At 47.7% G+C, this 27,521-nt stretch overlaps 1 protein-coding gene across 6 annotated transcripts in view; it reads right to left on the bottom strand.

Moving 5' to 3' along the window:
• Positions 1 to 288: 288 nt before the first annotated feature.
• TOGARAM2 (TOG array regulator of axonemal microtubules 2) overlaps positions 289 to 27,521 on the bottom strand; it is a 188,537-nt gene continuing 161,304 nt past the window's right edge. For all 6 annotated transcript variants that reach the window (XM_088467964.1, XM_088467963.1, XM_088467962.1 and 3 more), the window contains exons 14-20: positions 26,321 to 26,479; positions 19,497 to 19,614; positions 19,272 to 19,378; positions 13,603 to 13,810; positions 11,786 to 12,002; positions 8,343 to 8,429; positions 289 to 2,644 (exon numbers count right to left, since the gene is read on the bottom strand). In XM_088467964.1, coding sequence (XP_088324090.1) covers positions 2,388 to 2,644; positions 8,343 to 8,429; positions 11,786 to 12,002; positions 13,603 to 13,810; positions 19,272 to 19,378; positions 19,497 to 19,614; positions 26,321 to 26,479 — 1,153 coding nt within the window. In that variant the 3' untranslated portion in view covers positions 289 to 2,387. The remainder of the gene's footprint in view (positions 2,645 to 8,342; positions 8,430 to 11,785; positions 12,003 to 13,602; positions 13,811 to 19,271; positions 19,379 to 19,496; positions 19,615 to 26,320; positions 26,480 to 27,521) is intronic.

Raw genomic sequence — 27,521 nt, 5'->3', positions numbered from 1 at the left:
TAATTCACAGGCACTTTGCCTGTGGGGAGGTCTGATGAGCATGTAAGGATCATGTGGGGAGGTCTGAAGGCATGTTGGGAGGTCTGATGTTCATGTGGGGGTTCTAATGGGCATCTGGGGGTCATAGCTGGCACACTTTTACATCCACAGGGTATGTGAGCGTGCCCTGTATGTTTCGTTTGTACTGGACCACACAATTTCTGTTGACAGTCCTGCACACAACTAAACATTTATTTAACAAAGACAGAAACAATGTATAAAAATATTAATTTAATGCTAATACACATAATACAGTATGTACATAAATTAGCTTTAGTTCTGCATTATTTCTCTAGATGATCAAACCTAGTGCTCAGAAAATTTGCTGTTGAACACTGAAGCAAAGCCGGAGATTATTTTTTTCAATCTACTCAAATTTAGCAGAAAGAGCTGTACAATATGATATAATGTTAATGTACATCTGCAAGAAAAAAGAAAAGGTTGATCTATGAACAGATTATAAATATTAGTAGTCTGGTTCGAGGAAGAGGAAATAGTCCAATCAGAATCCTATTCTCTACGACGGTAACCGCCTAAAATGTGTTAGCAAATTAATATCATTAAGCTACAATAATGCCTGATACCTGAAACAGGACGTGTGCCTGAAATCTCTTTTTGATAACTTAAAAATGCACTGTTGTTGCCATTTGACACATAGGTATTTAAACATTTGTTTCCATAGTCAGTTATTAACATATGTAGCAAATGGCATCAGCAGTAAAGTTATGCGTTATCAACAGCCCATTTCGGGTATAAGCCCTATTTGAAATGCCAGAAGCTATTGTAGAAAATTGTAGGACACGGCATCTATTTGAGTGGAATTTCCGTTTCTTTTTTATCCATTGCAACTAATCTCTACCCACATGTTCTGTCACATTGTGTCTGAGTCTGATGCAGCCTCGTCCGAGTCTTCTACCGGCTGCAGGATTGCGACTTTATGCAAATGCCGCTACAAGACCCTTCCCTGGTGTTCAGCCGTGCAACCCAATTTGTAAGGACTGAGATACCCACTGTCAGTATAGTAGTCACTGAAATACCGCTTGGTGCGCCTAAAGATGCCACCATCAGTTAAAAGTGGAATTGTTGCCCTTAGCAACCAATCAGATTCTACTCATTCATCTAGCACCTTCTACAAGATAATAGCTAGAATCTGATTGGTTTGCTACGGGCAACATCTCCACTTCTAAAAACCCGCACTTTAGTAAATATACCCCAAAGAGCGAGTCAGAATAAGGCCCAATATCTTTACAGAAGTGTCTGACAGATATATCTCTGGCTCACGCACTAAAGCAAACTCTGGGCAATTTTGAAGAAGTCCTGTGTAATGCCGGGTATACACAATACAATTATCAGGGCGATCCGCCCGATATCAGTGGATCCCCCCAGATAATTGCACTGTGTGTGCGGACGACCGAGGGAAAAATATCGATCAGTCAGGAATGCCGTATTGTCCAGTATGCCTGTCCGATGCGATATTTTGTTTGTTAAATGTCGGCCGCATCAGGCAGTGTATGCCCAGCCGCGGCAGACAGACATTTCCCTTGTTCCTCCCCATGGAAGGAATTAGGGAAAAGTCACCTCACCGGGGGCGGGGCGCAGATATCAGGACTAATACACTGTGAGATATATCTCAGTGTATGCCCACGATATCTGCAGGGTGAAAGACTGCCAAATAAAATGTCTGCTGGTCTGACAGTGTATGCCCAGCATAAGATATTGTCATTTCCTCTTAGGGGGAGATTCATCAAAGCTTGGAGAAAGACAAAGTGGAGAGAGAAAAAGTACCGACCAATCAGCTCCTGTCACTTTATATACTTTGCTAGAAAAATGACAGAAGCTGATTGGTTGGTGCTATATCTCTCTTCAGGCTTTGATAAATCTCCCCATTAGTACATAAAGTTTCCCATGAAATTGCCTTTTTATCAACTTTAAGTAAATCTATGTCTAAGCGATGGATATTGATGGTTTAACAGAATGTGTTATCTATAAATTATTGCTCGGTATATACAGTATACAACAGATAACAGTAGAAGTGATGGGTGAAGGGTTTCTTAATGTTACTTCTATTTCCATAAAGGGTCTGAATAGTCTTAATACATTGTCACGTCTCTCATGTAATTCATATTTTGTTGTATTCCTCCTGAACAATGACTAAATGTATTGTCGCCAATGACAGACCTATTTACCTGAGGGGAGGTGGGGTTATTGGTGTTCTGCCACATATATCTTTCCTAAGAAAGTCTCTCTAGTGATGAGTCTACAGTACGTCGGTGAGTCCATAGTGTAGAATTTACACCTAAATTACATTCAGAACATTGTGTATATCCCAGAGCTGTCCATAGCTACACTTATTCGTGCTTTGTGCCTAGAATGTCAGCCAGCATCTTAATGACGTGTTGTGGTTGTCCGGTCGCGTATTCCTGAAGGTTCGGTCCCATCACCCTGTGCAGAGTTTTGGCCAGTTTGGTGACCACGTCCTTGAAATTCCCATTCCGCCCTGGCAGCACTCCGTTCCCAGTTATGTTACTCAGGAAAAACCACAGCACCGGCAGTACGTGGCGTTCCACAGCCTGAGGCTTCCGGGGGTAAACAGAAGGGACAAGACCTGGACAAAAAGTTCAAGGATTAGTTTTGAAAACGCATTCTAAGGGCGGCTGTTAGCGCCATGCTAAGCCGGCAAACGGCTGCGCACCCAGAACTTTTGTTGGATTTCTCCTCGCATCCCCAAGGGGGTGTGAGAAGAAATCCTTTAGCCTGCCCAAACAGCGCGGTGAATTGAATAGCTTCAGGAGCTCTCTCCCGGGGCTATTTAACATCGCATTGAATTGAATTCCCCCCCTAAAATTGCTAACTCGCAAACACACACACCAGGGCATATTTTAGTCAGCAGCTAATTAACCTACCAGTCATGGCTAAAACAGGGCTCAATGCCACCGCCCCCTAAACCCATGCCTGGTGCGTTCCTTGGATGCTCCGAGAGGCTGTGCAGCAGTGTCACTGGCTGCAGAGTGCCATTCCAGGCACCTTGCTAGCCACATGCAGGTGCCATGGAGAAGCAATGGTGCCACCCACAGGGCCCTGCGCCCTTTGGCGACGGCACGGCTCACACACCCCTAATTACAGCCTTGCTATTAGTTTGTTTTTGGAGTGTGGGTGGAAACTGGAGCACCCAAAGGAAACCTATGCAAACACAGGGAGAACATGCATCAATGGGGGCCAATGGGGAGGGATCGGAGCCTGTGTGTGAGAGAGGGAGTGTGAGTCTGTGAGTTTAGGATAGGGAATGCGAGCCTGTGGTTATGAGAAAGAGATCGTGAGCTGGAGGGTATGAGAAAGGGACCATGAGCCTGTGTGTATCAGTGAGGGATCATGAGTCTGTGTGTATGAGAGAGGGACAGTGAGTCTGTGAGTATGAGAGAGGCAGTGTGAGTCTGAGTATGAGAAAGAGAGTGAGTCTGTGTGTATAAGAGAGGCAGTGTGAGTCTGTGAGTATGAGAGAGGCAGTGTGAGTCTGTGTGTATGAGAGGCAGTGTGAGCCTGTGTGTGAGAGAGGCAGTGTGAGTCTGTGTGTGAGAGAGGTGGAGTGTGAGTCTGTGTGTATGAGAGAGGCAGTGTGAGTCTGTGAGCATGAGAAAAGGATTGTGAGTCTGTGTGTGAGAGAGGCAGTGTGAGTCTGATTATGAGAGAGGCAGCGTGAGTCTGATTATGAGAGAGGCAGCGTGAGTCTGTCAGCATGAGATAAGGATTGTGAGTCTGTGTGTGAGATATGTAGTGTGAGTCTGAGTATGAGAGAGGGAGAGTGAGCATGTGAGTATGAGTGTGTGTGAGAGAGAAGGAGTGTGAGTCTGTGTGTGAGAGACAAGGCTTGTGAGTCTGTGTATGAGAGGCAGTGTGTGTCTGTGAGTATGAGAGAGGGAGAGTGAGCATGTGTGTATGAGAGAAGGGGTGTGAGTGTGTGTATGAGAGAGGGAGTGTGAGTCTGTGTGTATGAGAGGGCATGTAAGTGTTTGTGTATGAGAGGGCATGTAAGTGTTTGTAAATGAGAGAGCATGTGTAAGCTTGTGAGTATGACAGTGAGCTTGTATGTAGGGAGTGTGAGTCTGTGTGTATGAGTGATGGAGTGTGAGTGTATGAGAGAAGGAGTGTGAGTGTGTGTATGAGAGAGGCAGTGAGAGTCTGTGTGGAATGAGAGAGGGAATGTGAGTCTGTGAGTATAAGAGAGGGAGAGTGAGCTTGTGTGTATGAGAGAGGGAGTGTGAGTCTGTGAGAGGCAGTGTGAGTGTATGAGAGAGGCAGTGTGAGTGTATGTATGAGAACAGCAGTGTAAGTATGACAGAGGCAGTGTGAGTGTGTGTATGAGAGGCAGTGTGAGTCTGTGAGTATGAGAGAGGCAGTGTGAGTGTGTGTATGAGAACAGCAGTGTGAGTATGAGAGAGGCAGTGTGAGTGTGTACGAGAGAGGCAGTGTGAGTCTGTATGAGAGAGGCAGTGTAAGTCTGAGTATGAGAGAGAGTGTGAGTCTGAGTATGAGAGAGGCAGTGTGAGTCTGTGAGTATAACAGAGGCAGTGTGAGTATGTATGAGAGAAGGATTGTGAGTCTGTGTGTGAGAGAGGCAGTGTGAGTCTGAGTATGAGAGAGGGAGAGGGAGTGTGTGTGTATAAGAGAAGGAGTGAGTCTGTGTGTGAGTGAGGAGTGTGAGTCTGTGTGTATGAAAGAGGGAGTGTGAGTCTTTGTGTATGAGAGAGAGTGAGCTTGTGTGTATGAGAGAAGGAGTGTGAGTCTGTGTGTGAGAGAGGCAGTGTGAATCTGTGAGTATGAGAGAGGGAGAGTGAGCTTGTGTGTATGAGAGAGGGAGTGTGAGTCTGTGTGAGAGGCAGTGTGAGTGTGTGTATGAGAGAGGCAGTGTGAGTGTATGTATGAGAACAGCAGTGTGAGTATGACAGAGGCAGTGTGAGTGTGTGTATGAGAGGCAGTGTGAGTCTGTGTGTATGAGAGAGGCAGTGTGAGTCTGTGTGTATGAGAGAGGGAGTGTGAGTCTGTGAGTATGGGACAAGGAGTGTGAGTCTATGGGTATGAGAGAGGCAGTGTGAGTATGTGGATGTGAGTGAGGCAGTGTGAGTCTGTGTGTATGAGGGAGGGAGAGTGAGTCTGTGAGCATGAGACAAGGATTGTGAGTCTGTGCGAGAGAGGCAGTGTGAGTCTGAGTATGAGAGAGGGAGTGTGAGTCTGTGTGTGAGAGAGGAGTGTGAGTCTGTGTGTGAGTGTGTGTATGAAAGAGGGAGTGAGTGTGTGTATGAGAGAGAGTGAGCTTGTGTGTATGAGAGAGGCAGTGAGAGTCTGTGGATGTGAGAGAGGCAGTGTGAGTCTGAGTATGGGAGAGGGAGCTTGTGTGTATGAGAGATGGAGTGTGAGTATGTGTGTGAGAGAGGCAGTGTGAATCTGTGTGTATGAGAGAGGGAGTGTGAGTCTGTGAGTATGGGACAAGGAGTGTGAGTCTATGGGTATGAGAGAGGCAGTGTGAATCTGTGGACGTGAGAGAGGCAGTGTGAGTCTGTGAGCATGAGACAAGGATTGTGAGTCTGTGTGTGAGAGAGGCAGTGTGAGTCTGAGTATGAGAGAGGGAGAGGGAGTGTGTGTGTGTATAAGAGAAGGAGTGAGTCTGTGTGTGAGAGAGGAGTGTGAGTCTGTGTGTATGAAAGAGGGAGTGTGAGTCTTTGTGTATGAGAGAGAGTGAGCTTGTGTGTATGAGAGAAGGAGTGTGAGTCTGTGTGTGTGAGAGGCAGTGTGAATCTGTGAGTATAAGAGAGGGAGAGTGAGCTTGTGTGTATGAGAGAGGCAGTGAGAGTCTGTGTGGAATGAGAGAGGGAATGTGAGTCTGTGAGTATAAGAGAGGGATAGTGAGCTTGTGTGTATGAGAGAGGGAGTGTTAGTCTGTGTGAGAGGCAGTGTGAGTGTGTGTATGAGAACAGCAGTGTGAGTATGACAGGCAGTGTGAGTGTGTGTATGAGAGGCAGTGCGAGTCTGTGAGTATGAGAGAGGCAGTGTGAGTGTGTGTATGAGAACAGCAGTGTGAGTATGAGAGAGGCAGTGAGAGTCTGTGGATGTGAGGGAGGCAGTGTGAGTCTCTGAGTATGAGAGAGGGAGAGGGAGCTTGTGTGTATGAGAGATGGAGTGTGAGTTTGTGTGTGAGAGAGGCAGTGTGAGTCTGTGGATGTGAGTGAGGCAGTGTGAGTCTGTGTGTATGAGGGAGGGAGAGTGAGTCTGTGAGCATGAGACAAGGATTGTGAGTCTGTGAGAGAGGCAGTGTGAGTTTGTGAGCATGAGACAAGGATTGTGAGTCTGTGCGAGAGAGGCAGTGTGAGTCTGAGTATGAGAGAGGGAGAGTGAGTGTGTGTATGAGAGAAGGAGTGTGAGTCTGTGTGTGAGAGAGGAGTGTGAGTCTGTGTGTGAGTGTGTGTATGAAAGAGGGAGTGAGTCTGTGTGTATGAGAGAGAGTGAGCTTGTGTGTATGAGAGAGGCAGTGAGAGTCTGTGGATGTGAGAGAAGCAGTGTGAGTCTGAGTATGGGAGAGGGAGCTTGTGTGTATGAGAGATGGAGTGTGAGTATGTGTGTGAGAGAGGCAGTGTGAGTCTGTGTGTATGAGAGAGGGAGTGTGAGTCTGTGAGTATGGGACAAGGAGTGTGAGTCTATGGGTATGAGAGAGGCAGTGTGAATCTGTGGATGTGAGTGAGGCAGTGTGAGTCTGTGAGTATGAGAGAGGGAGAGTGAGTCTGTGAGCCAGAGACAAGGATTGTGAGTCTGTGGAACTCATTCAGAGTCGGTCGTTGCAGCCGCATGGTCATACGCCACCGATGTTCGCTAAACTGTGCATGTGTAAAATGCGCAATGCGCGTGCGCAAACTAGCTATTATGATCAGAAATTGCTCTCTCCTTCAACTTGGCCAGGTCATTAGTTTGAGTGACAGGATGAGGCGTTTGTGGGTGGTAACAGGGGAAGGTGCTTGTGAACGGGGGAGTGGAGATCCGAACGCAGGCATGCCTGACTATGCAAACGGCGTTTTATGGGAGTGCATAATTAACTAAATAGTGTCATGGCACATGTGACATGGTAGGTTTTTACACTGACTTGATCGTAGTGCTTAAGAGAGGGTATGGGCAACCTTAAGGTCTACGACCAGCTCCGATGGTCTCGATTAATCCTTATATGCCCGGAGATGACGTGTAATGGGAAAGAGAAGGGGGCGTATTTTTAGTGTTACGGCCGCATCCTCCCCTCGCTCGTCCAACTTACGATCCCATCTTAACGACGCAACTTGCGAGCGCTTCATTTGCATATCCGGACCCTTTTACCTTACGACCGTGCGGCCGCAACGACCGACTCTGAATGAGGTCCATAGTGTGAGAGAGTCAGTGTGAGTCTGTGTGTATGAGAGATGGAGTGTGAGTCTAAGTATGAGAGAGAGAGTGTGAGTCTGTGAGTATGAGAGAGAGTGTGAGTCTGAGTATGGGTCAAGGAGTGTGAGTTTGTGGGTATGAGAGAGGGAGTGTATAATAATAGGGGCCTTGTTATCATCACTTAAATTCTACAAAAGCAGGTGAAAATGAACATTTACACCTGCAATTATAGGAATTAAGTCATCAGGTGATTCATTAAGAATGTAACGCTGGAGATATCACATCTCGCAGAATGGCCCGCTGTACCCATACACTTGTATGGGGACAGAATTCATCAAGCTCTGAAAATACAATATTTTTGGAGCTTGATTGCGGGAGTATTCGCCATCTTCAGATGGTGAGTGCTCCTGCTACCCGGGTACAGCTCCTTCCCGCCGGACCTCGGGGCTCTTGTTCGCCTGCGTGACCTCCCAAAAGGAGCAGTGAAGCGCTTCGGGGAGACAACTGATTTTCGGATCTGCGTCCATGGCGAGTTAGAATGTTAATTATCAGCGTTCGTTTGAACCCCGATAATTAACATCATGAATAGACCCCTAACACTTTTCCATGTGAACAGAACATTTAAACTTTGATTTATAGAACTATGAATTCCAACAATTTAAGCTTGAATGTGCAAGATGTTACAGTGTGTTTCATATACATGCTACATCCTTGATCTTCGTAAATGAGCCTCCATTTTGATTTTGAGGCTGAAGGCAGGAGGCTGAAGTAGTCACTATTGTACCAAGAACAAGTTGAACAAGTTGGAGGCAAATTCAAATTTCTGTCTGGTTTGCATAATATGACTAATAATAGCCAATCAGATTGTAGCTGGTATGGGTTACAGCACACATCACCAGGTGGTATACCTGACAATCGATGGGTCACATCATTCATGGCACGGCCGCTGAGGAAACGGATTCTACTGGAAAATGGCTGCAGGAGCCACAAATGATCTGTAATACAATGATGGATGGTTACATCTTTAAGGATAGCACTTGGCCTATAATGTGGGGACTGATCTGACACCAACAGATGATGAAGTTTAAGATGTTAATGCACATACTGCAGTTAGCAGCTGTAATCAAATAATACTCTCTACCAGGAGCAGTGGCTTACACAGGATTTGTAGAGGGGGGTGTCCAAATGCTTGGTTTTAGAGTGAGTGTGGCCAGTCCATGAAGAGGGTAGAATTAGCACTTATCCAGCTTTAATATGCATCATACATAGTGTATTGTGTGTCATAATTCCGACATATACAGGACCAGTGATCACAGCAAGCCATTAGATGCGGCAGTAGGCCATCCTGCCTGCCTGAGCTGAATGTTTTTATATTAGATGTACTGTAGGCACCATTCCAGACTATTGGAGCAGGTCCAGGTGCCTGGGGGAGCAGCAGAAGAACCTAGCACTGCCCTGGACATATATGTACATATTGGGCGGGATCGGTATGAAATACCGCCGGACCAAATCCCGACGCTGGAAGACCGGCACCAGTGAAGATCCCAACAGCTTTAAAGGTAAGTACTAACTAACCTAACCCCCCTAACCCTAACCCTCCCTTAGGGGTGCCTAATCCTAACCTCCCCCCAAGTGCCTAACCCTAATTTCCCCCCCAAGTGCCTAAACCTAACCCCCCTTCCCCGCAGCCTAAACCTAATGCTGCCCATCCACTAGGCGATTAAACCTAGCGATTGAGTGATAACGACCGTCGTTATTGCTCCATTGCTTGGTAATCGCCCACAAATCGGGCAGTAAAATGTTAAAAACGACCAGCGATGCGCGTGCCTGCCGGTCGTTTTTAACATCAATCATCGCCCGAACATGACGGTCAACCTGACGACCGCCGTCAGGTTGTCATGTTCGGGGATGATTGATCTGCATACACTGAACGTCTGAACGTTCAGTGTATGCACTTCACCCCGCGGGAGACAACGGCGTCGTAATCGTGCCGTCGTCCCCGCATCTAGTAGTGGGTGGGCAGCTTAAGTCTCCTGGGGGGTGCCTAACCCTAACCTTCCCCCGGGGGTGCCTAGCCCTAACCCCCCCGTTCCCCTAGACTAACCCTAACCCCCCCAGGTGGGTGCCTAACCCTAAGTCCCCCCCAGGGAGCCCCTAACCTAACCCACCCCCCCCGCGCGGCTGTCCGCGCCCGCCTTACCTTCGATCTGTATGACCGGCTCCCGGCGTAGGTAAAATGACAGGCGTCGGGATTTCGACACCTGTCATTAGACCCCTGCCGGGATTAGACCGTTGGCATGCCGACGGTCGGCATTTAGACCTTCGGCATCCCGACTGCCACCCTATTGGGCTCTATAGCAGTACTTCCCTAACAGTGCATGTTTTCCATATCTCCTAGTTGCCCGGTTTATTTATTACTGGCTGATACATGTTAATAGATCCACAGGTGGTTCTAATTATTTCACTTGTTAAACTGAGAAGAACATGTAGCACTAGTAAAATTCTATTATATTACTATTTCTATTGTGGTCATAGTGTGGGCTGGGCAGGGGGGCCTCTAGGCAGCCGGAAATTCCCCCTACGTTTGCCTATGGGGAGAGTTCACAGAGCTTCTGGATCCAGGGGCGTATCTATAATGGGTGCAGGGTGTGCGGGGAACACGGGCCCACCGCACACCCTGCACTCATAGCATACTTACCTCTCCGGAGTCCCACGTCAGCGCAGGGGTCCGGCACTGTAAAGCGACTGGAAAATGGCCGCGGCGGAGAGGAGGGGGCCCGTGTCGGAGACTGCACACGGGCCCCCTCCTCTCTAGAAACGCCCCTGTCTGGATCATATTCACTTATCCAGTGAAGTGGGCAGCCTGGGGCTCGATGTTACAATTTGCAGGGAATCCTGTCATCAATGCGGCATCAAGCGCCATTCGCAGCTTTGGGCAGCGGTCGCGGGGACACGATAACACAAGCCACAGCATTACGCCCCTGCACCACATAGCTGAACTTCCCCTCCAGGATCTCCCCGAGGGTCATATTTATGAATTATATTTCATATTTCAAAATATGTTGCTATCCAAAACCTACACTTTTTGTATTGGTCAGATGTAATTATTAAAGGATGAATAAATAAAAAATATTCTAGAGTTAGGGCCTTGCCTACTGTAGTTTGTATGAAGGTGCTAGTAAAAAACCCCCTTTCTCTCTCTTCTCATAATCGTTATCTCTCATCTCAGGGACCTCCTGTCAATCTTATTGAGAGATGTGACAGTCCATTCACAATACAATAGTTTAGAGGTGAGGCCTGGTGGCGAGGGATGTCTGTGACACAGTGGCGTATCTATAATGGGTGCAGTGTGTGTGGGTACACATGGGCCCCCCCGGGTCCAGGGGGGCCCCGCACCACACACACTGCACCCATATTATTTTACACTTACCTGTCCGTGGTTCCACGTCGAGTGTCTGCGCTGATCAGAACACCGGGAAAATGGCCGCGGCAGCCATTTTTCCAGTGTTCTGCGCATGCGCAGTAGACTCCGGGCACACTCTATTGCCCGGAGTCTACTAAGGCACGGGTGGCTGGCTAGCCACATCAGTTGGCTGCCAGCCACTGGGGAGAGAGGAGGGGGCCCCGCACGGGGAGTGCACACGGGCCCCCTCCTCTCTTAAAACGCCCCTGCTGTGACATCACTGGTGGAAGAGTGTGACATCACTAGGATGTGGCCAGGAAAATGTGACACTGAGCAGGCAAGGAGGGTAGAGAAACAGAAGTCCCTTTTTTGCAAACAGTACATAGAGCAGGGACGGGGAACCTCAGGCCCGGTTGGCATATAAGGCCTGTGGAATCATTTGGTCTGGCCCTCTGAGCTTTTTTCTGCTAGTCTCATCTGGATAGCAGGGTGCCTAGAATGGTACCCTGCAGCCAGAATCTATGCAGCAGTGCCACCTGGGGCGTCCTTAGGATGCTTCAGATGGTCACACAGCTGCCCTTACAGTTCCCAGGAGCATCCACAGGATGCTCCGGGCATTGCTGTATTCACCAGTGATTTGTGACGCCGCCCCTTGTAACATCATGTGGAGAGGGGGCGTGGTCTGCACCAGGCCCGCAAATAATGTTATATATATATCAAAATGGCCCTCGGCAGAAAAAAGGTTCCCCACCCCTGACATAGAGGGTAATTGCTGTCCTCACCCAGGGGCCCCAACCCATTAGAGACTTATGCTATGAAATTATGTTCTCGAATGTGACTGTTATTACAATGCAGCTGATTATTTGCCTAGATGAGACAGTTTATCAGATATCTGGGACAGCTGATGACTATGCAGGGAGACACCTATTGACTGTAGCAGTACAGTACCTATATTTGCAATGAGCGTGTCCAGAACGGTCCCTGCAGCAGTGTAGATGCCAGTGTGCTTGGAATTCAGGTTGTCTGTGACGACGGTCATCATTGGCACTAACACGTGATGAAGACTGTCCTTCAGGAGAGGGATCATGATCACGGCAGACTCCAGAGCGTACTGATTGACTTTCTTGTTGGCGTCCTGCATCCTTGGGTTAAATGCATCAAATATCTAAAATGAGAAAATTGTAGTGAAAAAAATAAATAAATAATAAAAAAAACATAGCTGGTGGAAGTTTTTGAAAGCTGTAAAAAATGAGCAAAAAGGGAAGAGCAAATACTTTCTGACATACGCACAAAGAACACTGGTTCCGGGTTATGACATGTAGACTGTGATGAACGGTCTACATATTAGAATGTTGACATATCGTCCCTGATGGCCGAATGTTGACTTACCTGCTCCCGATGGCTGCAGCGTCTCCAGCGGCGTTTCCCGCGTCCTGGCGGTCATGTGACTGTGACTTCCTGGTCAGATCTCAGATCCACCAACATTCGGATGAGTGAGTGTTTCTCCCCTCTCTCTAATCCTTACCCCTAACCTTCCACCTTCCCTCTAGTGCCTAACTCTAATACCCCGCCCACTCGTGCATTACACCTGCCGACATTCTGAAAATGTCGACATGTTGCCTGTCAACATGTCAACATCATAAATGCCAACATTGCTATTGCTGACCTTTTGACTACATCCCAAACTCCCAGTGCTTAATGGTCAGTCTGCTGCAATGGCCTGTAGCCACATTCTGCCATGCTCTTCTAGTACTGCCAATTTCATCAGTCCCTGGTACTAAAGAAACTTTGGCCTACTAAACTGGCCACTGGGCAGCGTCAATGCCCAGTGCATCAGGCGGATGAGAGTTTTAAACACTTCCTGTTCTCCAGTGATGATTCCAGCTGGATTTGTGCAAGCCACAGGAATGTGGGCAATTCAGTTGAGTGACAACCCCTCTCACCAATATATATATATATATATATATATATATACACATACATACATACACACATACACATGCAGAAGAGTTTTCATATAATTAAATTTTTCAGGATGAGTGAAGCACATGTTGGGCAAACCTTGGCGCTGCCCCCGTAAAACAACCACCCCTTAGATTAGCGGGTTTCAAAGTGCGAAAGGTATTGGTGGAAAATATACTGTACTTGCCGTATATTTACAACACCCTGGAGGGCTCCAAGAAGGTGCCTCGAGGTGGCATGGTGCTGTGATTTACCTGCTGCCGGTATGTTATGCAGCAATTTCTACCATGTTACAGTGGGTGTAGGCCACGATGACACGGTTTGCTCAATTCATGTCATGAAGCCCCCAGACTAGGGTTGCTGTAATATCTCCTTAATCAGGCACACATAGGAATTATACAGGCTCTGTGGCTGATTAAAACCAAATGAAATTGAGACTTGAAGTCAGCCAGCCACAGAACCTGTGTAATTCATGTGTGTCCCTGAGATAAAGGGTTATTATAGCGCCCATACCACAGACTTCACACTTCACTGGGGAAGTAGGCGGGATAGGTGAAATTTGGGAATCTCCCAGACATTCTAGGAGACTAGGCAAGTACGTATGGTGGAAAATAAAGAGGAACGTCCCAATCCACCCAACTTTTCCCATTCGCCCCATCTTGGCCAGCTGAAAGTAGACACGCGACCTCACAAAAGAACATTTCAGCTACTGTTTGCAATTTTTGGAATATAAGCAACATTACTATTGAAGAAAGAAAATGCTTATAAGTTACGCTGGAAGCCATTTTGTGGCGACCACTCACCTGAGTAACGTTAGAGGTGACAAACTTGACGTTGCTCTTGCAATGTTCCAGCAGGAGTGTGACACCGTCCATTTTGTTCTGGTATTCCTTGGCCGTTAGCAGTTTGTGAAGTTCCTTCAGTTGCTCCGTCACCTCCGCTGCTCGGACAGGCTGCCGCCGAGGGACTGGGGACTCCTGAGGTTCTGCTTCCATTACGGGCCTGCTTACGCTACAAGAGGAATTACACAATGATTTATATATATGCCTGAGACATTCATTCCAAAGAAAGACAGCATGGGAAAAGACATTAGTTAGATGTACAACCAATTCACTAAGTCATTTACTAATGTACTGATGCTTAAGGCAGACCATTCAACTGGATCGCCATTAATACAATACATTGGGCATTATTCAATTTGGAGCGAAAAGCCGTTTTTCGTGAAAAAGTATCGCAGATGACGTAATTTTCGACGATTTTACTTATCCCCATATTCAATTTTAGCGTCTTTTCGCCGGTGCGAAAACGCAATGTAATAGGCGAAAAAGTTTCACCTATTAATACCCGGCGGAAAAAAGTGCAGAATTGGGGTTTTGGGGTGCAGAGGTGCGGTAACCACCCTGCACCCTTTGTACAACCCCCTTGACGCAAACTGTGTCAAAAAAGGCATACAAAATCACAAAGGATACCCCAAAAAAGCACTTTGAAAATGTGGGCGAAAAAATTAAATGTGGGGGTTCAACTTCAAAAACTAGCAAAATAGCCTTGGGGGGGTCTGCAAGTATGGGGGAGGTTTTTTTGGGGGGATTGCAGGTGCTTGCTGAAGGTGCGTTTTTTGGTGCACTTTAAAGCTTGATTTTAGTGATTTTGAACTTGCACCCATTTTCATGTACCCCAAATTTGATGGGACCACTTATTTTTCCCTCAAAAATGTGCAAAATGCCATTCTTCACCACTTGCTCAAATACTCTAAATAGCACCTTTTGAGACCATTTAAAAACCCCAAATACCTTTAGCAGGGCTATTCGGGGGTACCCATAGTGAAGCCCCATTTCAGAGCATCTTTAGGGAGGTGTCAGGTTGATTTCCTCAAAAAAGACAGGACTTTTAGCCGATTTTGTTTTCGCCGGGTCCCGTTTTCTCCAATTTGGAATTGAATACGGGGACAGTAAAGTCCGGTAACTGACTTTTCTCTCCAAATTGAATATGGCCCATTGTGTCAAAAGACCCAGGTAGAGTTAAGGGAAGGTCAGGAGTTGTAGAAGTTAGAACAGCCCCTCAGAAGACGTTAGTAGAGGAAGACAGCTGCAGTAACATACCACAGGTCACTGAGGGCCCCATTTAACAGCAATGCAAAATAACTCTACCACTCGCTAAAGGGGTTATGTCATCCTTACTATCCTTATACTCAGTATTCAACAAATAGCGGAAATCCAAGATTATCCGCTGTTTGTCACTGCATCGCTCTCGCCATCGTCGGCAATGGGAACCTGGCAGCAGCCTTTCCGGCTTCAGCGGGTTAAACACTCCTGCACATGCTCAGACTGACTGTTGCACATGACAGAGTAGCCCGTCGCCGGCAGCTTCCAGCAGCTGAGCGGAGGACCCTGTCGAAGAGGAGAACGTCGCTGGACATCACCGGCAAGGTAAGTAATGATGACTACCAGTGCCATATTAATTTATATCACTGCGATACTAAACAAAATATGCCGCTGACATTTAGGTGCATTGATAAATGGGGCCCTGAGTGTCAGTTACAAGTACTGTAATGTAAAGGAATAGGAGGTCACATGCCACCGTATTACTTCCTATATACAAGAGTCGGTAAATAGGAAAAACATCTCTGCAACTGAATTCCTGTGAGTGCCTGCCCTCCATCCTTCCTGTGTGACTGCACTGCTGTGAGTGTCTGCCCTCCTGTGTGACTGCACTGCTGTGAGTGTCTGCCCTCCTGTGTGACTGCACTACTGTGAGTGCCTGCCCTCCATTCCTCCTGTGTGACTGCACTCCTGTGAGTGTCTGCCCTCCATCCCTCCTGTGTGACTGCACTCCTGTGAGAGTCAGCCCTCTGTATCTCCAATGTGACTGCACTCCTGTGAGTATATGACCTCCATTCCTCCTGTGTGACTGCACTCCTGTGAGTGTCTGCCTTCCATCCCTCCTGTGTGACTGCACTCCTGTGAGTGTCTGCCCTCCATCCCTCCTGTGTGACTGCACTCCTGTGAGTGTCTGCCCTCCATCCCTCCTGTGTGACTGCACTCCTGTGAGTGTCTGCCCTCCATCCCTCCTGTGTGACTGCACTCCTGTGAGAGTCAGCCCTCTGTATCTCCAATGTGACTGCACTCCTGTGAGTATATGACCTCCATTCCTCCTGTGTGACTGCACTCCTGTGAGTGTCTGCCTTCCATCCCTCCTGTGTGACTGCACTCCTGTGAGTGCCTGCCCTCCATTCCTCCTGTGTGACTGCACTCCTGTGAGTGTCTGCCCTCCATCCCTCCTGTGTGACTGCACTCCTGTGAGAGTCAGCCCTCTGTATCTCCAATGTGACTGCACTCCTGTGAGTATATGACCTCCATTCCTCCTGTGTGACTGCACTCCTGTGAGTGTCTGCCTTCCATCCCTCCTGTGTGACTGCACTCCTGTGAGTGTCTGCCTTCCATCCCTCCTGTGTGACTGCACTCCTGTGAGTGTCTGCCTTCCCTCCCTCCTGTGTGACTGCACTCCTGTGAGTGTCTGCCCTCCATCCCTCCTGTGTGACTGCACTCCTGTGAGTGTCTGCCTTCCCTCCCTCCTGTGTGACTGCACTCCTGTGAGTGTCTGCCCTCCATCCCTCCTGTGTGACTGCACTCCTGTGAGTGTCTGCCTTCCCTCCCTCCTGTGTGACTGCACTCCTGTGAGTGTCTGCCCTCCATCCCTCCTGTGTGACTGCACTCCTGTGAGTGTCTGCCTTCCCTCCCTCCTGTGTGACTGCACTCCTGTGAGTGTCTGCCCTCCATCCCTCCTGTGTGACTGCACTCCTGTGAAACCCTCCTCTGTGCTGTAAGTGGATACCAGGAGCAGACCTCTGATAATATGGTGTGTGCACTAGTACTACTAAAAATTTAGGTAAATGATTTCCTACACTGGAAAAAAATCCACAGACACCCCTGTGTGCAGCCCTATGTTTGTACAGAAAGCCAACTACAAACATACAGGGCAGGATGTACTATAAGGGAAAATACAGTAAAACCCCCCAAAATGCAATTTTCGGGGTTTTTACCACATACCCCATATGTACTAAGCACCAGAATGCTATTCATTCGGGTTCTTCGCCCCGGTGGGTAACGCCATCTTCAGGTGGCGTTACCCAAAAGAAGCCTTCTTTTCAGGACGCTCCCCCTGAGAGGGATCTAGTCGGATCCCTCCCATCATCCACCATGACTTGCGTCCTTCTGCAAATACGCAGAAGGACGCCAGAGGGACTTCTGTGTGTTAAACCCGGAAGTCCCTCTGTCCGGGAGCATCGCAAAGGGCAGCGTTTATTGGGAGAGCTGTCCTTTGCGATGTACACTGCATTTCTAAGTATATACTGCGGTAATCAACAGCGTTATGTACCCAAAGAGAGGCAGGATGTACCACATCGCAGATGCGATGCATAGTACATCCCGCGAATAATCTGTGTTCCACGGTGGGATGTATCAAGTATAGCATTTTGAATATCATGCATCTCGACACTTACCAAATGCATAGCAGCGTACGCCTTTAGATTTCTGAATGTAAATGCAAAGGACGCTCTTCCTAAGGGAGCTGCCCATTGTGATATGAGCACTTACAGGATATGTGAAATATTATGGGAATTATTCCTTCCTTATTGGGTACAAGCTCCGGAAAGTTTTGCCTTCCAGAGCATGATACATATGGGGAATGCAATCAAACCTCCTTATTGCCATGTGAAAGTGCTCATAACATAGCATAGATACTAGGTGATCATGCCTGTGGGTGTGACATTCTCCCCCTTATTACCATGTGTAGCAGTGCTCCTCACTGTGATTGTAGCAGGAGATACTAGGTGATCATGCCTGTGTGTATGACATTCATCTCCTTATTACCATGTGTAGCAGTGCTCTTCACTGTGATTGTAACAGGATATACTAGGTGATCATGTCTGTTTATATGACATTCCCCTCCTTATTACCTTGTGTAGCAGTGCTGCTGACTGTGATTGTAGCAGGAGATACTAGGTGATCATGTCTGTGTGTGACATTCCCCTCCTTATTACCATGTGTAGCAGTTCTCCTCACTGTGATTGTAGCAGGAGATACTAGGTGATCATGCCTGTGTGTGTGACATTCCCCTCCTTATTACCATGTGTAGCAGTGCTGCTCACTGTGATTGTAGGAGGAGATACTAGGTGATCATGCCTATGTGTGTGACATTCCCCTCCTTATTACCATATGTAGCAGTGCTGCTCACTGTGATTGTAGCAGAAGATACTAGGTGACCATGCCTGTGTATGACATTCCCCTCCTTATTACCATGTGTAGCAGTGCTCCTCACTATGATTGTAACAGGAGACACTAGGTGATCATGCCTGCGTGTGTGACATTCCCTTCCTTATTACCATGTGTAGCAGTGCTGCTCACTGTGATTGTAGCAGGAGATACTAGGTGATCATGCCTGTGTGTGACATTCCCCTCCTTATTACCATGTGTAGCAGTGCTGCTCACTGTGATTGTAGCAGGAGATACTAGGTGATCATGCCTATGTGTGTGACATTCCCCTCCTTATTACCATATGTAGCAGTGCTCCGCACTGTGATTGTAGCAGGAAATACTAGGTGATCATGCCTGTGTGTGTGTGACATTCCCCTCCTTATTAACACGTGTAGCAGTTCTCAGCACTGTGATTGTAGCAGGAGATACTAGGTGATCATGCCTGTGTGTGTGACATTCCCCTCCTTATTACCATGTGTAGCAGTGCTTCTCACTGTGACCATATTAGGAGATGTTTGGTGATCATGTTCATGCTTATGACATCCCCCTCCTCATTGCCTTGAGTAGCAGTGCTCCTGTCAGTAAATGTAGTAGGAGGTACTTGTGGATCATGTCGGCCATTATGACATGGTCATTGGGGGTCATTCAGACACGCTCGCGAGCAGCAGTACACTCGCAAGCGGGTCCATGTTCCCCACTGCGCATGCGCACAACGGAGGGAGCTCCGTCGTGCGCATGCGCGAGACCCGGCGAGCGACGGGCTTTCCATCGCTCCGGGTCTCGCACCAAAGGGGGCGTGCTGTTGATGTTGATTGACAGCACGCCCCCTTTGGTGGGCGTGCCGGGGGCGTGCCTGCCAGACGGAGGCGTTCCCATGGGAACGCCTACCATCTGAAGCCGGCCCCACTGACATCACTAGTGATGTCAGTGGGAGTGATTTTGGCTCTGATAGAGCCAAAATCACTCCAGGGCTTGTGGCAGGGAGACCCTACCGCAGGGTCTCCGTCGCAAGTCCGATGGTCACGATGGTCAAGACCATCGCGACCATCTTTTTGGCCGCTCACATATGCTGTGGGTGGTCACCCACAGCTATGCGAGCGGCGAGGAGGCCGCTCCATTTTCATGGAGGAGGGCCCTGATTCAGAGCGAGCGCTCTGGTCAGAGCGTTCAGCTCTGAATCAGGCCCATTGGTCAGTAGGTCCTATATAATGTTAGCATACCTCTGGTCTAGCTTCTGGGCATCCTGGGCCATCGGAACCACACTGCTCTTCTGGAGAGGTCGCTGTCTCCTGGCAGACGGGATGTCTGAAATGCTATCACTCATTTCCTAGGATTAGTAGGACTAGTATTAATGCAGATATACTAGCCATAAAACAGACTACATCTATGTAAATAATCAGACACAAATTATGAGTGCGTGTTACACATTGCACAGGGTCACGTACTTTCTGCTTAACAGCGGCGATCAGGTCACGGAGGTCATGTGGTGGGATCAAACGTTCCATCAGTCCTTCAAACTTGGGATGAGTCATTATCAAGCTGAATATCCTGCGCCCATAGAACCTACAGCAATCAGGACAGAGGGGACACTGAAACAATGATTACAGAGGTGCCAGTATAGAAGTGCCAGTATAGAGGTGCCAGTATAGAAGTGCTACAGTATAGAAGTGCTACAGTATAGAGGTGCCAGTATAGAAGTGCTACAGTATAGAAGTGCTACAGTATAGAGGTGCCAGAATAAAAGTGCTACAGTATAGAGGTGCCAGTATAGAAGTGCTACAGTATAGAGGTGCCAGTATAGAAGTGCTACAGTATAGAAGTGCTACAGTATAGAGGTGCCAGAATAAAAGTGCTACAGTATAGAGGTGCCAGTATAGAAGTGCCACAGTATAGAGGTGCCAGTATAGAGGTGCCACAGTATACATGTGCCAGTATAGAAGTGCCACAGTATACATGTGCCAGTATAGAGGTGCCAGTCAAGAAGTGCCACAGTATAGAGGTGCCAGTATAGAAGTGCCACAGTATAGAGGTGCCACAGTATAGAGGTGCCAGTATAGAAGTGTCACAGTATAGAGGTGCCAGTATAGAAGTGTCACAGTATAGAGGTGCCAGTATAGAAGTGCCACAGTATACAGGTGCCAGTATAGAGGTGCCAGTCAAGAAGTGCCACAGTATAGAGGTGCCAGTATAGAAGTGCCACAGTATAGAGGTGCCACAGTATAGAGGTGCCAGTATAGAAGTGTCACAGTATAGAGGTGCCAGTATAGAAGTGTCCCAGTATAGAGGTGCCAGTATACATGTGCCACAGTATACAGGTGCCAGTATAGAGGTGCCAGTATAGAAGTGCCACAGTATACATGTGCCAGTATAGAGATGTCGGTATAGAGATGCCAGTATAGAAGTGTCACAGTATAGAGGTGCCAGTATAGAAGTGCCACAGTATAGAAGTGCCACAGTATAGAGGTGCCAGTATAGAGGTGCCAGTATAGAAGTGCCACAGTATAGAGGTGCCAGTATAGAAGTGCCACAGTATAGAAGTGCCAGTATAAAGTGCCACAGTGCCACAGTATACATGTGTCAGTATAGAGGTGCCAGTATAGAAGTGCCACAGTATACATGTGCCAGTATAGAGATGCCAGTATAGAGATGCCAGTATAGAAGTGTCACAGTATAGAGGTGCCAGTATAGAGGTGCCACAGTATACATGTGCCAGTATAGAGGTGCCACAGTATACATGTGCCAGTATAGAAGTGCCACAGTATACATGTGCCAGTATAGAGGTGCCAGTCAAGAAGTGCCACAGTATAGAGGTGCCAATATAGAAGTGCCACAGTATAGAGGTGCCACAGTATAGAGGTGCCAGTATAAAAGTGTCACAGTATAGAGGTGCCAGTATACATGTGCCACAGTATACAGGTGCCAGTATAGAAGTGCCACAGTATAGAAGTGCCAGTATAAAGTGCCACAGAATACATGTGCCAGTATAGAGGTGCCAGTATAGAAGTGCCACAGTATACATGTGCCAGTATAGAGATGTCGGTATAGAGATGCCAGTATAGAAGTGCCACAGTATAGAGGTGCCAGTATAGAAGTGCCACAGTATAGAGGTGTCAGTATAGAGGTGCCAGTATAGAAGTGCCACAGTATAGAGGTGCCAGTATAGAAGTACCACAGTATAGAAGTGCCAGTATAAAGTGCCACAGTATACATGTGTCAGTATAGAGGTGCCAGTATAGAAGTGCCACAGTATACATGTGCCAGTATAGAGAAGTCGGTATAGAGATGCCAGTATAGAAGTGTCACAGTATAGAGGTGCCAGTATAGAAGTGCCAGTATAGACGTGCCACAGTATAGAGGTGCCAGTATAGAAGTGACACAGTATAGAGGTGCCAGTATAGAGGTGCCAGTATAGAAGTGCCACAGTATAGAGGTGCCAGTATAGAAATGCCACAGTATAGAGGTGCCAGTATAGAAGTGTTACAGTATAGAGGTGCCAGTATAGAAGTGCCAGTATAGAAGTGCCACAGTATAGAGGTGCCAGTATAGAAATGCCACAGTATAGAGGTGCCAGTATAGAAGTGTTACAGTATAGAGGTGCCAGTATAGAAGTGCCACAGTATAGAGGTGCCAGTATAGAAGTGCCACAGTATAGAGGTGTCAGTATAGATGTGCCACAGTATAGAAGTGCCACAGTATAAAGGTGTCAGTATCGAGGTGTCAGTATAGATGTGCCAGTATAGAGGTGCCACAGTATAGATGTGCCAGTATAGAGGTGTCACAGTATAGATGTGCCAGTATAGAGGTGCCAGTATAGAAGTGCCACAGTATAGATGTGCCAGTATAGAGGTGCCAGTATAGAAGTGCCACAGTATAGAGGTGTCACAGTATAGAGGTGTCACAGTATAGAGGTGTCAGTATAGATGTGCCACAGTATAGAGGTGCCAGTATAGAAGTGCCACAGTATACAGGTGCCCAGTATAGAAGTGCCACGGTATAGAGGTGTCAGTATAGATGTGCCACAGTATAAAGGTGGCAGTATAGAGGTGCCAGCATAGAAGTGCCACAGTATAGATGTGCCAGTATAGAGGTGCCAGTGTAGAGGTGCCAGTATAGAGGTGTCAGTATAGATTTGCCACAGTATAGAAGTGCCACAGTATAGAGGTGTCTGTATAGAGATGTCAGTATAGAGGTGTCAGTATAAAGGTGGCAGTATAGAGGTGCCAGCATAGAAGTGCCACAGTATAGATGTGCCAGTATAGAGGTGTCAGTATAGATGTGCCAGTATAGAGGTGCCAGTATAGAGGTGTCACAGTATAGAGGTGTCACAGTATAGATTTGCCACAGTATAGAAGTGCCACAGTATAGAGATGTCAGTATAGAGGTGTCAGTATAGATGTGCCAGTATAGAGGTGCCAGCATAGAAGTGCCACAGTATAGATGTGCCAGTATAGAGGTGTCAGTATAGATGTGCCAGTATAGAGGTGTCACATTATAGAGGTGTCAGTATAGATTTGCCACAGTATAGAAGTGCCACAGTATAGAGGTGTCAGTATAGAGATGTCAGTATAGAGGTGTCAGTATAAAGGTGGCAGTATAGAGGTGCCAGCATAGAAGTGCCACAGTATAGATGTGCCAGTATAGAGGTGTCAGTATAGATGTGCCAGTATAGAGGTGCCAGTATAGAGGTGTCACAGTATAGAGGTGTCACAGTATAGATTTGCCACAGTATAGAAGTGCCACAGTATAGAGGTGTCAGTATAGAGGTGTCAGTATAGAGGTGTCAGTATAGATGTGCCAGTATAGAGGTGCCAGTATAGAAGTGCCACAGTATAGATGTGCCAGTATAGAGGTGTCAGTATAGATGTGCCGGTATAGAGGTGCCAGTATAGAAGTGCCACAGTATAGAGGTGTCACAGTATAGAGGTGTCAGTATAGATTTGCCACAGTATAGAAGTGCCACAGTATAAAGGTGCCAGTATAGAGGTGGCAGTATAAAGGTGCCAGTATAGAGGTGCCAGTATAGAGGTGCCAGTATAGAAGTGCCACAGTATAAAGGTGCCAGAGGTGACAGTATAGAGGTGCCAGTAGAAGTGTGGGTACCTTATAAAAAAAAAAAATCTCAATGACGTTTGCATGTTTTAGCGCAGTCACATCTGCAAATTTATGCAAATTTATGCTAATGTTAGTATCAGCTTTTCCCCTGGTGTAAATCCGTACGCCTGATTGCGCAAGGACTGAGACGCCCACTTTGGGCTTCTTGAAACGCAACTATCATATGCACCATCCAAACTTGCATCAGTATGGCCTCCAATGCACCATCAGTATGGCCTCCAATGCACCATCAGTATGGCATCCAATGTACGCGATTAGGAGTCTGAGGGCCTGATTCAGCAAGGATTGCTATTGCGAAAATGCACGCAATAGACCGATTTTGCATTGCATCGCAGTGTGCAAAGACTCCACTGTGATCGCAGTGACTACGCAGACCCATCGCAGCGTGATTGACAGGATGTACCATTTGGGGGTGGTAATTGGGGGGTGGTTGGCGAAACGCAGGCATGCCAGAGCGTTTGAAGTGAACCCATTTCAGGGGCGTGCATAAATTATTCATTGTGATGCCATATGCAGCTCGTGTACTCACAGCGTGCGAAGAGGTTAGAAATTTCTGAGTAAGGTCAGAGCTTGTGCAAGTGTGCGTGAGGCTGCGATGGTACTCAATGTTACCGATGGTTTCACAGTATTGCTAAATATTACGGATGTGTGTAACGTAGGCGTCCTTATGTTGTGCTGCAGTGGCATAGCGATTAGAGATGAGCGGTTCGGATTCTGTGGAATCCGAACCGCTCCGAACATAGGGGATCCGAGTCCACCCGAACCCTGTACGGGTGTTCCCCGCCTGACTCGGATCCCCGTTCGGGGCCGAACGGCGGCCACCTGATGTCGGATTCTCACTAGAAAATCCGACATCAGGGCTCCTCGCACAGAACAAACACAGAACAAACACACAGCCGCCAGCGGCAGTTGTGTGTTTGTTACAGCAGCCAATGAGAGTCACACAGACTCTCATTGGCTGCTGCACGGAGGGAGCCGGCTGGAGCTCACTCATGAGCTCCGTCTTCCGGCTCCCTCCTCAGCGCGTGACAGCAGAGTGGACGGCGGCTGGAGCGGGGATACAGGTCGACTAATGGAGGGGCCTACTACGGGGGGGCATACTACAGGGGGCCTGCTACTGGGGGGCTTACTACTGGGGGGGCATACTACAGGGGGCCTGCTACTGGGGGGCCTACTACTGGGGGGGCATACTACAGGGGGCGTGCTACTGGGGGGGCATACTACAGGGGGCCTGCTACTGGGGGGCATACTACAGGGGGCCTGCTACTGGGGGGGCATACTACAGGGGGCCTGCTACTGGGGGGGCATACTACAGGGGGCCTACTACTGGGGGGGCATACTACAGGGGGCCTGCTACTGGGGGGCATACTACAGGGGGCCTGCTACTGGGGGGCCTACTACTGGGGGGGCATACTACAGGGGGCCTGCTACTGGGGAGCCTACTACTGGGGGGTATACTACAGGGGGCCTGCTACTGGGGGGGGGCCTGCTACTGGGGGGGCATATTACAGGGGGCTTGCTACTGGGGGGCATACTACTGGGGGGGCATACTACTGGGGGGGCACACTACTGGGGGGGCACACTACTGGGGGCCTGCTTATGGGGGCATACTACTGGGGGGGCATACTACTGGGGGATCATACTACTGGGGGCCAGCTAATAGGGGGCATACTACTGGGGGGGCATACTACTGGGGGGGGCTGCTAATGGGGGGCATACTACTGGGGGGGCATACTACTGGGGAGGGCATACTACTGGGGACCAGCTAATGGGGGGCATACTACTGGGGGGCATACTACTACTGGGGGCACTGCATAGGGGGCCCTACTACTAAGGGGACTGCATAGGGGGCACCACTACTGGGGGCATTGTGTAAGGGACACCACTGCTGGGGGCATTGTGTAAGGGACACTATTGCTGTTGGCATTGTATAAGTGGCACTACTACCTTGGGCATTGTATAAGGGGCATTACTACTGTGGGCTTTGTGTATAAGGGTCTCTACTGTGGGCATTCTGTAAAAGGGTCACTACTGTGGGCATTGTGTAAAAGGGTCACTACTGTGGGCATTGTGTAAAAGGGGCACTACTGTGTGTCGTAACATAAATAAGAGACACTACTTTATGGTGAAATGTGAATCAGGCCCTATGTGCGGTGTAATGTGAATAAGATTGTGCACTGTGACTCCTTGGGCCGTAGCCCACTTTGTAAACAAATACTGTGACTCTGCTGGCCGTACCCCACTGGGTGGGTGCACAACTTTTCATTTCTGCCACTGCTGTGTGGCAATGTGTCATAGATGTGCTTTATACTGTGGTGGCTGTGTCGTTGTGCCGCTGCTCTGTCGCTTAGTAACCAGTCAGCTCACTGCAGCCTTTGGCAAATAATGTTGAAAACAATATTATAAGCTGTGATATGATCTAAATTGACTGGAAAGTAATGTTATTGAGGTTAATAATACTCTAGGAAGAAAAAAAAGACCAATTTATGTGATTTTAGCTTTTTTTGTCAATTTTTGTAAAAAAAATCCAAATCCAAATCCAAAGCCAGTCACCGCAGCTTGGCAAATCCAAATCCAAAGCCGGACGACGAATTAGAACCAAATCCAAATCCGGCAAAAATGTTCCGGCGCACATCCCTAATAGCGATCGCAGAGGATTAGCGTACTATCGCAGTGAGACTGCATGCATAATAGCTATTGCAATCGCAGTTGTGATCGATACCGATCCTTTTAATTCAGTATTAATGTTCGCCTATTTTCTTGCATTCTATATACAGGCATTGGCTAATTACTAACATTATATACCATTGCTTGTTTTGCATACCTTTGTATCACCTTGAAGTGTTATTCTTTTCTTTGAATGTTTTTTGATCATTGGATCAATATACTGATTCATTATTAAATGTGATATGTCATATTGAAGAGAATTCTGTTTAGCAAAATTAAATAATAAAAGTTAAGTTTTAATATTCTTTATTTATTACTTTCATAATCTGTCATAAGAGTGCGCCCACACAGACATATTTGTCTTTTTTTCTGTTCTTCACTTAAACTTTCTCATATGTGATCGATACTGAATCAGGCCCCGAGTCCACACTGGGCACAGGGGATAACAATAGATATAATGCAGCCCAGTCACTAAACAAACTGAAGTCACCTGGTGTCTTGTTGTCCGTCCTGCACCAGCTTTACTAGGGTCCTGAGGAATGTGTCCGTGCTTTCCCTGGGTCCGGACAGAACTTTGTCTACCCCCAGCTGTTCCACCACCAACAGCAGATGTTTCCCCATGCACTTTCTGACGGAGCTGTTACGATGACTGCAGGGAGAATGGGACAAATAAGCACAATGGAACCTGAGCCAGCCACATTTCTTACTGTGTGTTCCCTGGGCTACATGCAAGCTCTAAACGACTGTAACTTACAGTGATGCGTCCGATGTTGCATTTCTTCACTTTCTTTAAGAGCAATTATCTATCGTGTCTATTCTTAAATCTCAGACCCATCATTCATTGCAATCACACCGATAACCAGTCAGACCAGGAAAACATACTACAGGTTGAGTCTCCCACATCCAAATATTCTGAGATAGTGACACCTTTGTTTTCTGATGCGTCAATGTACACAAACTTTGTTTAATGCACAAAATTATTAAAAAGGTTGTATCAAATTCAAATTATAAAATAAAATTCAGGTTGTGTGTATAAGGTGCGTGTATATAAACAATAAATGAATTTTGTGTATGTAGACAAACTTTGTTAGATGCACAAAATTATATATAAAATTACCTGCAGACTATGTGTAGAAGGTGTATATGAAACATACAGTATATGCATATGCATTCTGGGCCTGATTCAGAGTTGGGAATAGAGGGCCTAATTCAGACCCGCTCGCGAACGCTGAGCGCTCGCAAGCGGATCAATGTTGGCCAAGTGCGCATGCGCACGACAGAGGCGGCTCTGTGGTGCGCATGCGCGAGACCCAAATAACGACGGCCAAGCCGTCATTATGGGTCTCGCACCAAAGGGGGCGTGCTGTCAATGGTGAGTGACAGCACGCCCCCTTTGGCGGGCGTGCCGGGGGCGTGGCTGCCCAGACGGAGGCGTTCCCAGTGATGTCAGTGGGAGTGCTTTTGGCTCTGATAGAGCCAAAAGCACTCCAGGGCTTGCGGCAACGAGACCCTACCACAAGGGTCTCGTCGCAAGCCCGATGGTCGCAATGGTCAAGACCATCGCGACCTCATTTTGGCCGCTCGCTATAACTGTGGGTGGTCACCCACAGCTATGCGAGCAGCCAGGAGGCCGCTCTTAAATTCAGAGGGACGGTCTGTCAGAGCGTCCGGCTCTGAATCAGGGCCAGAGA

This window comes from Taudactylus pleione, unplaced genomic scaffold, assembly GCF_031769625.1.
Source record: "Taudactylus pleione unplaced genomic scaffold, aTauple2 ptg000079l, whole genome shotgun sequence".
In the NCBI taxonomy this organism is placed as follows: Eukaryota; Metazoa; Chordata; class Amphibia; order Anura; family Myobatrachidae; genus Taudactylus; species Taudactylus pleione.
Note: the sequence above shows the minus strand (reverse complement) of the source record. Positions and strands in the feature narration are given on the sequence as shown.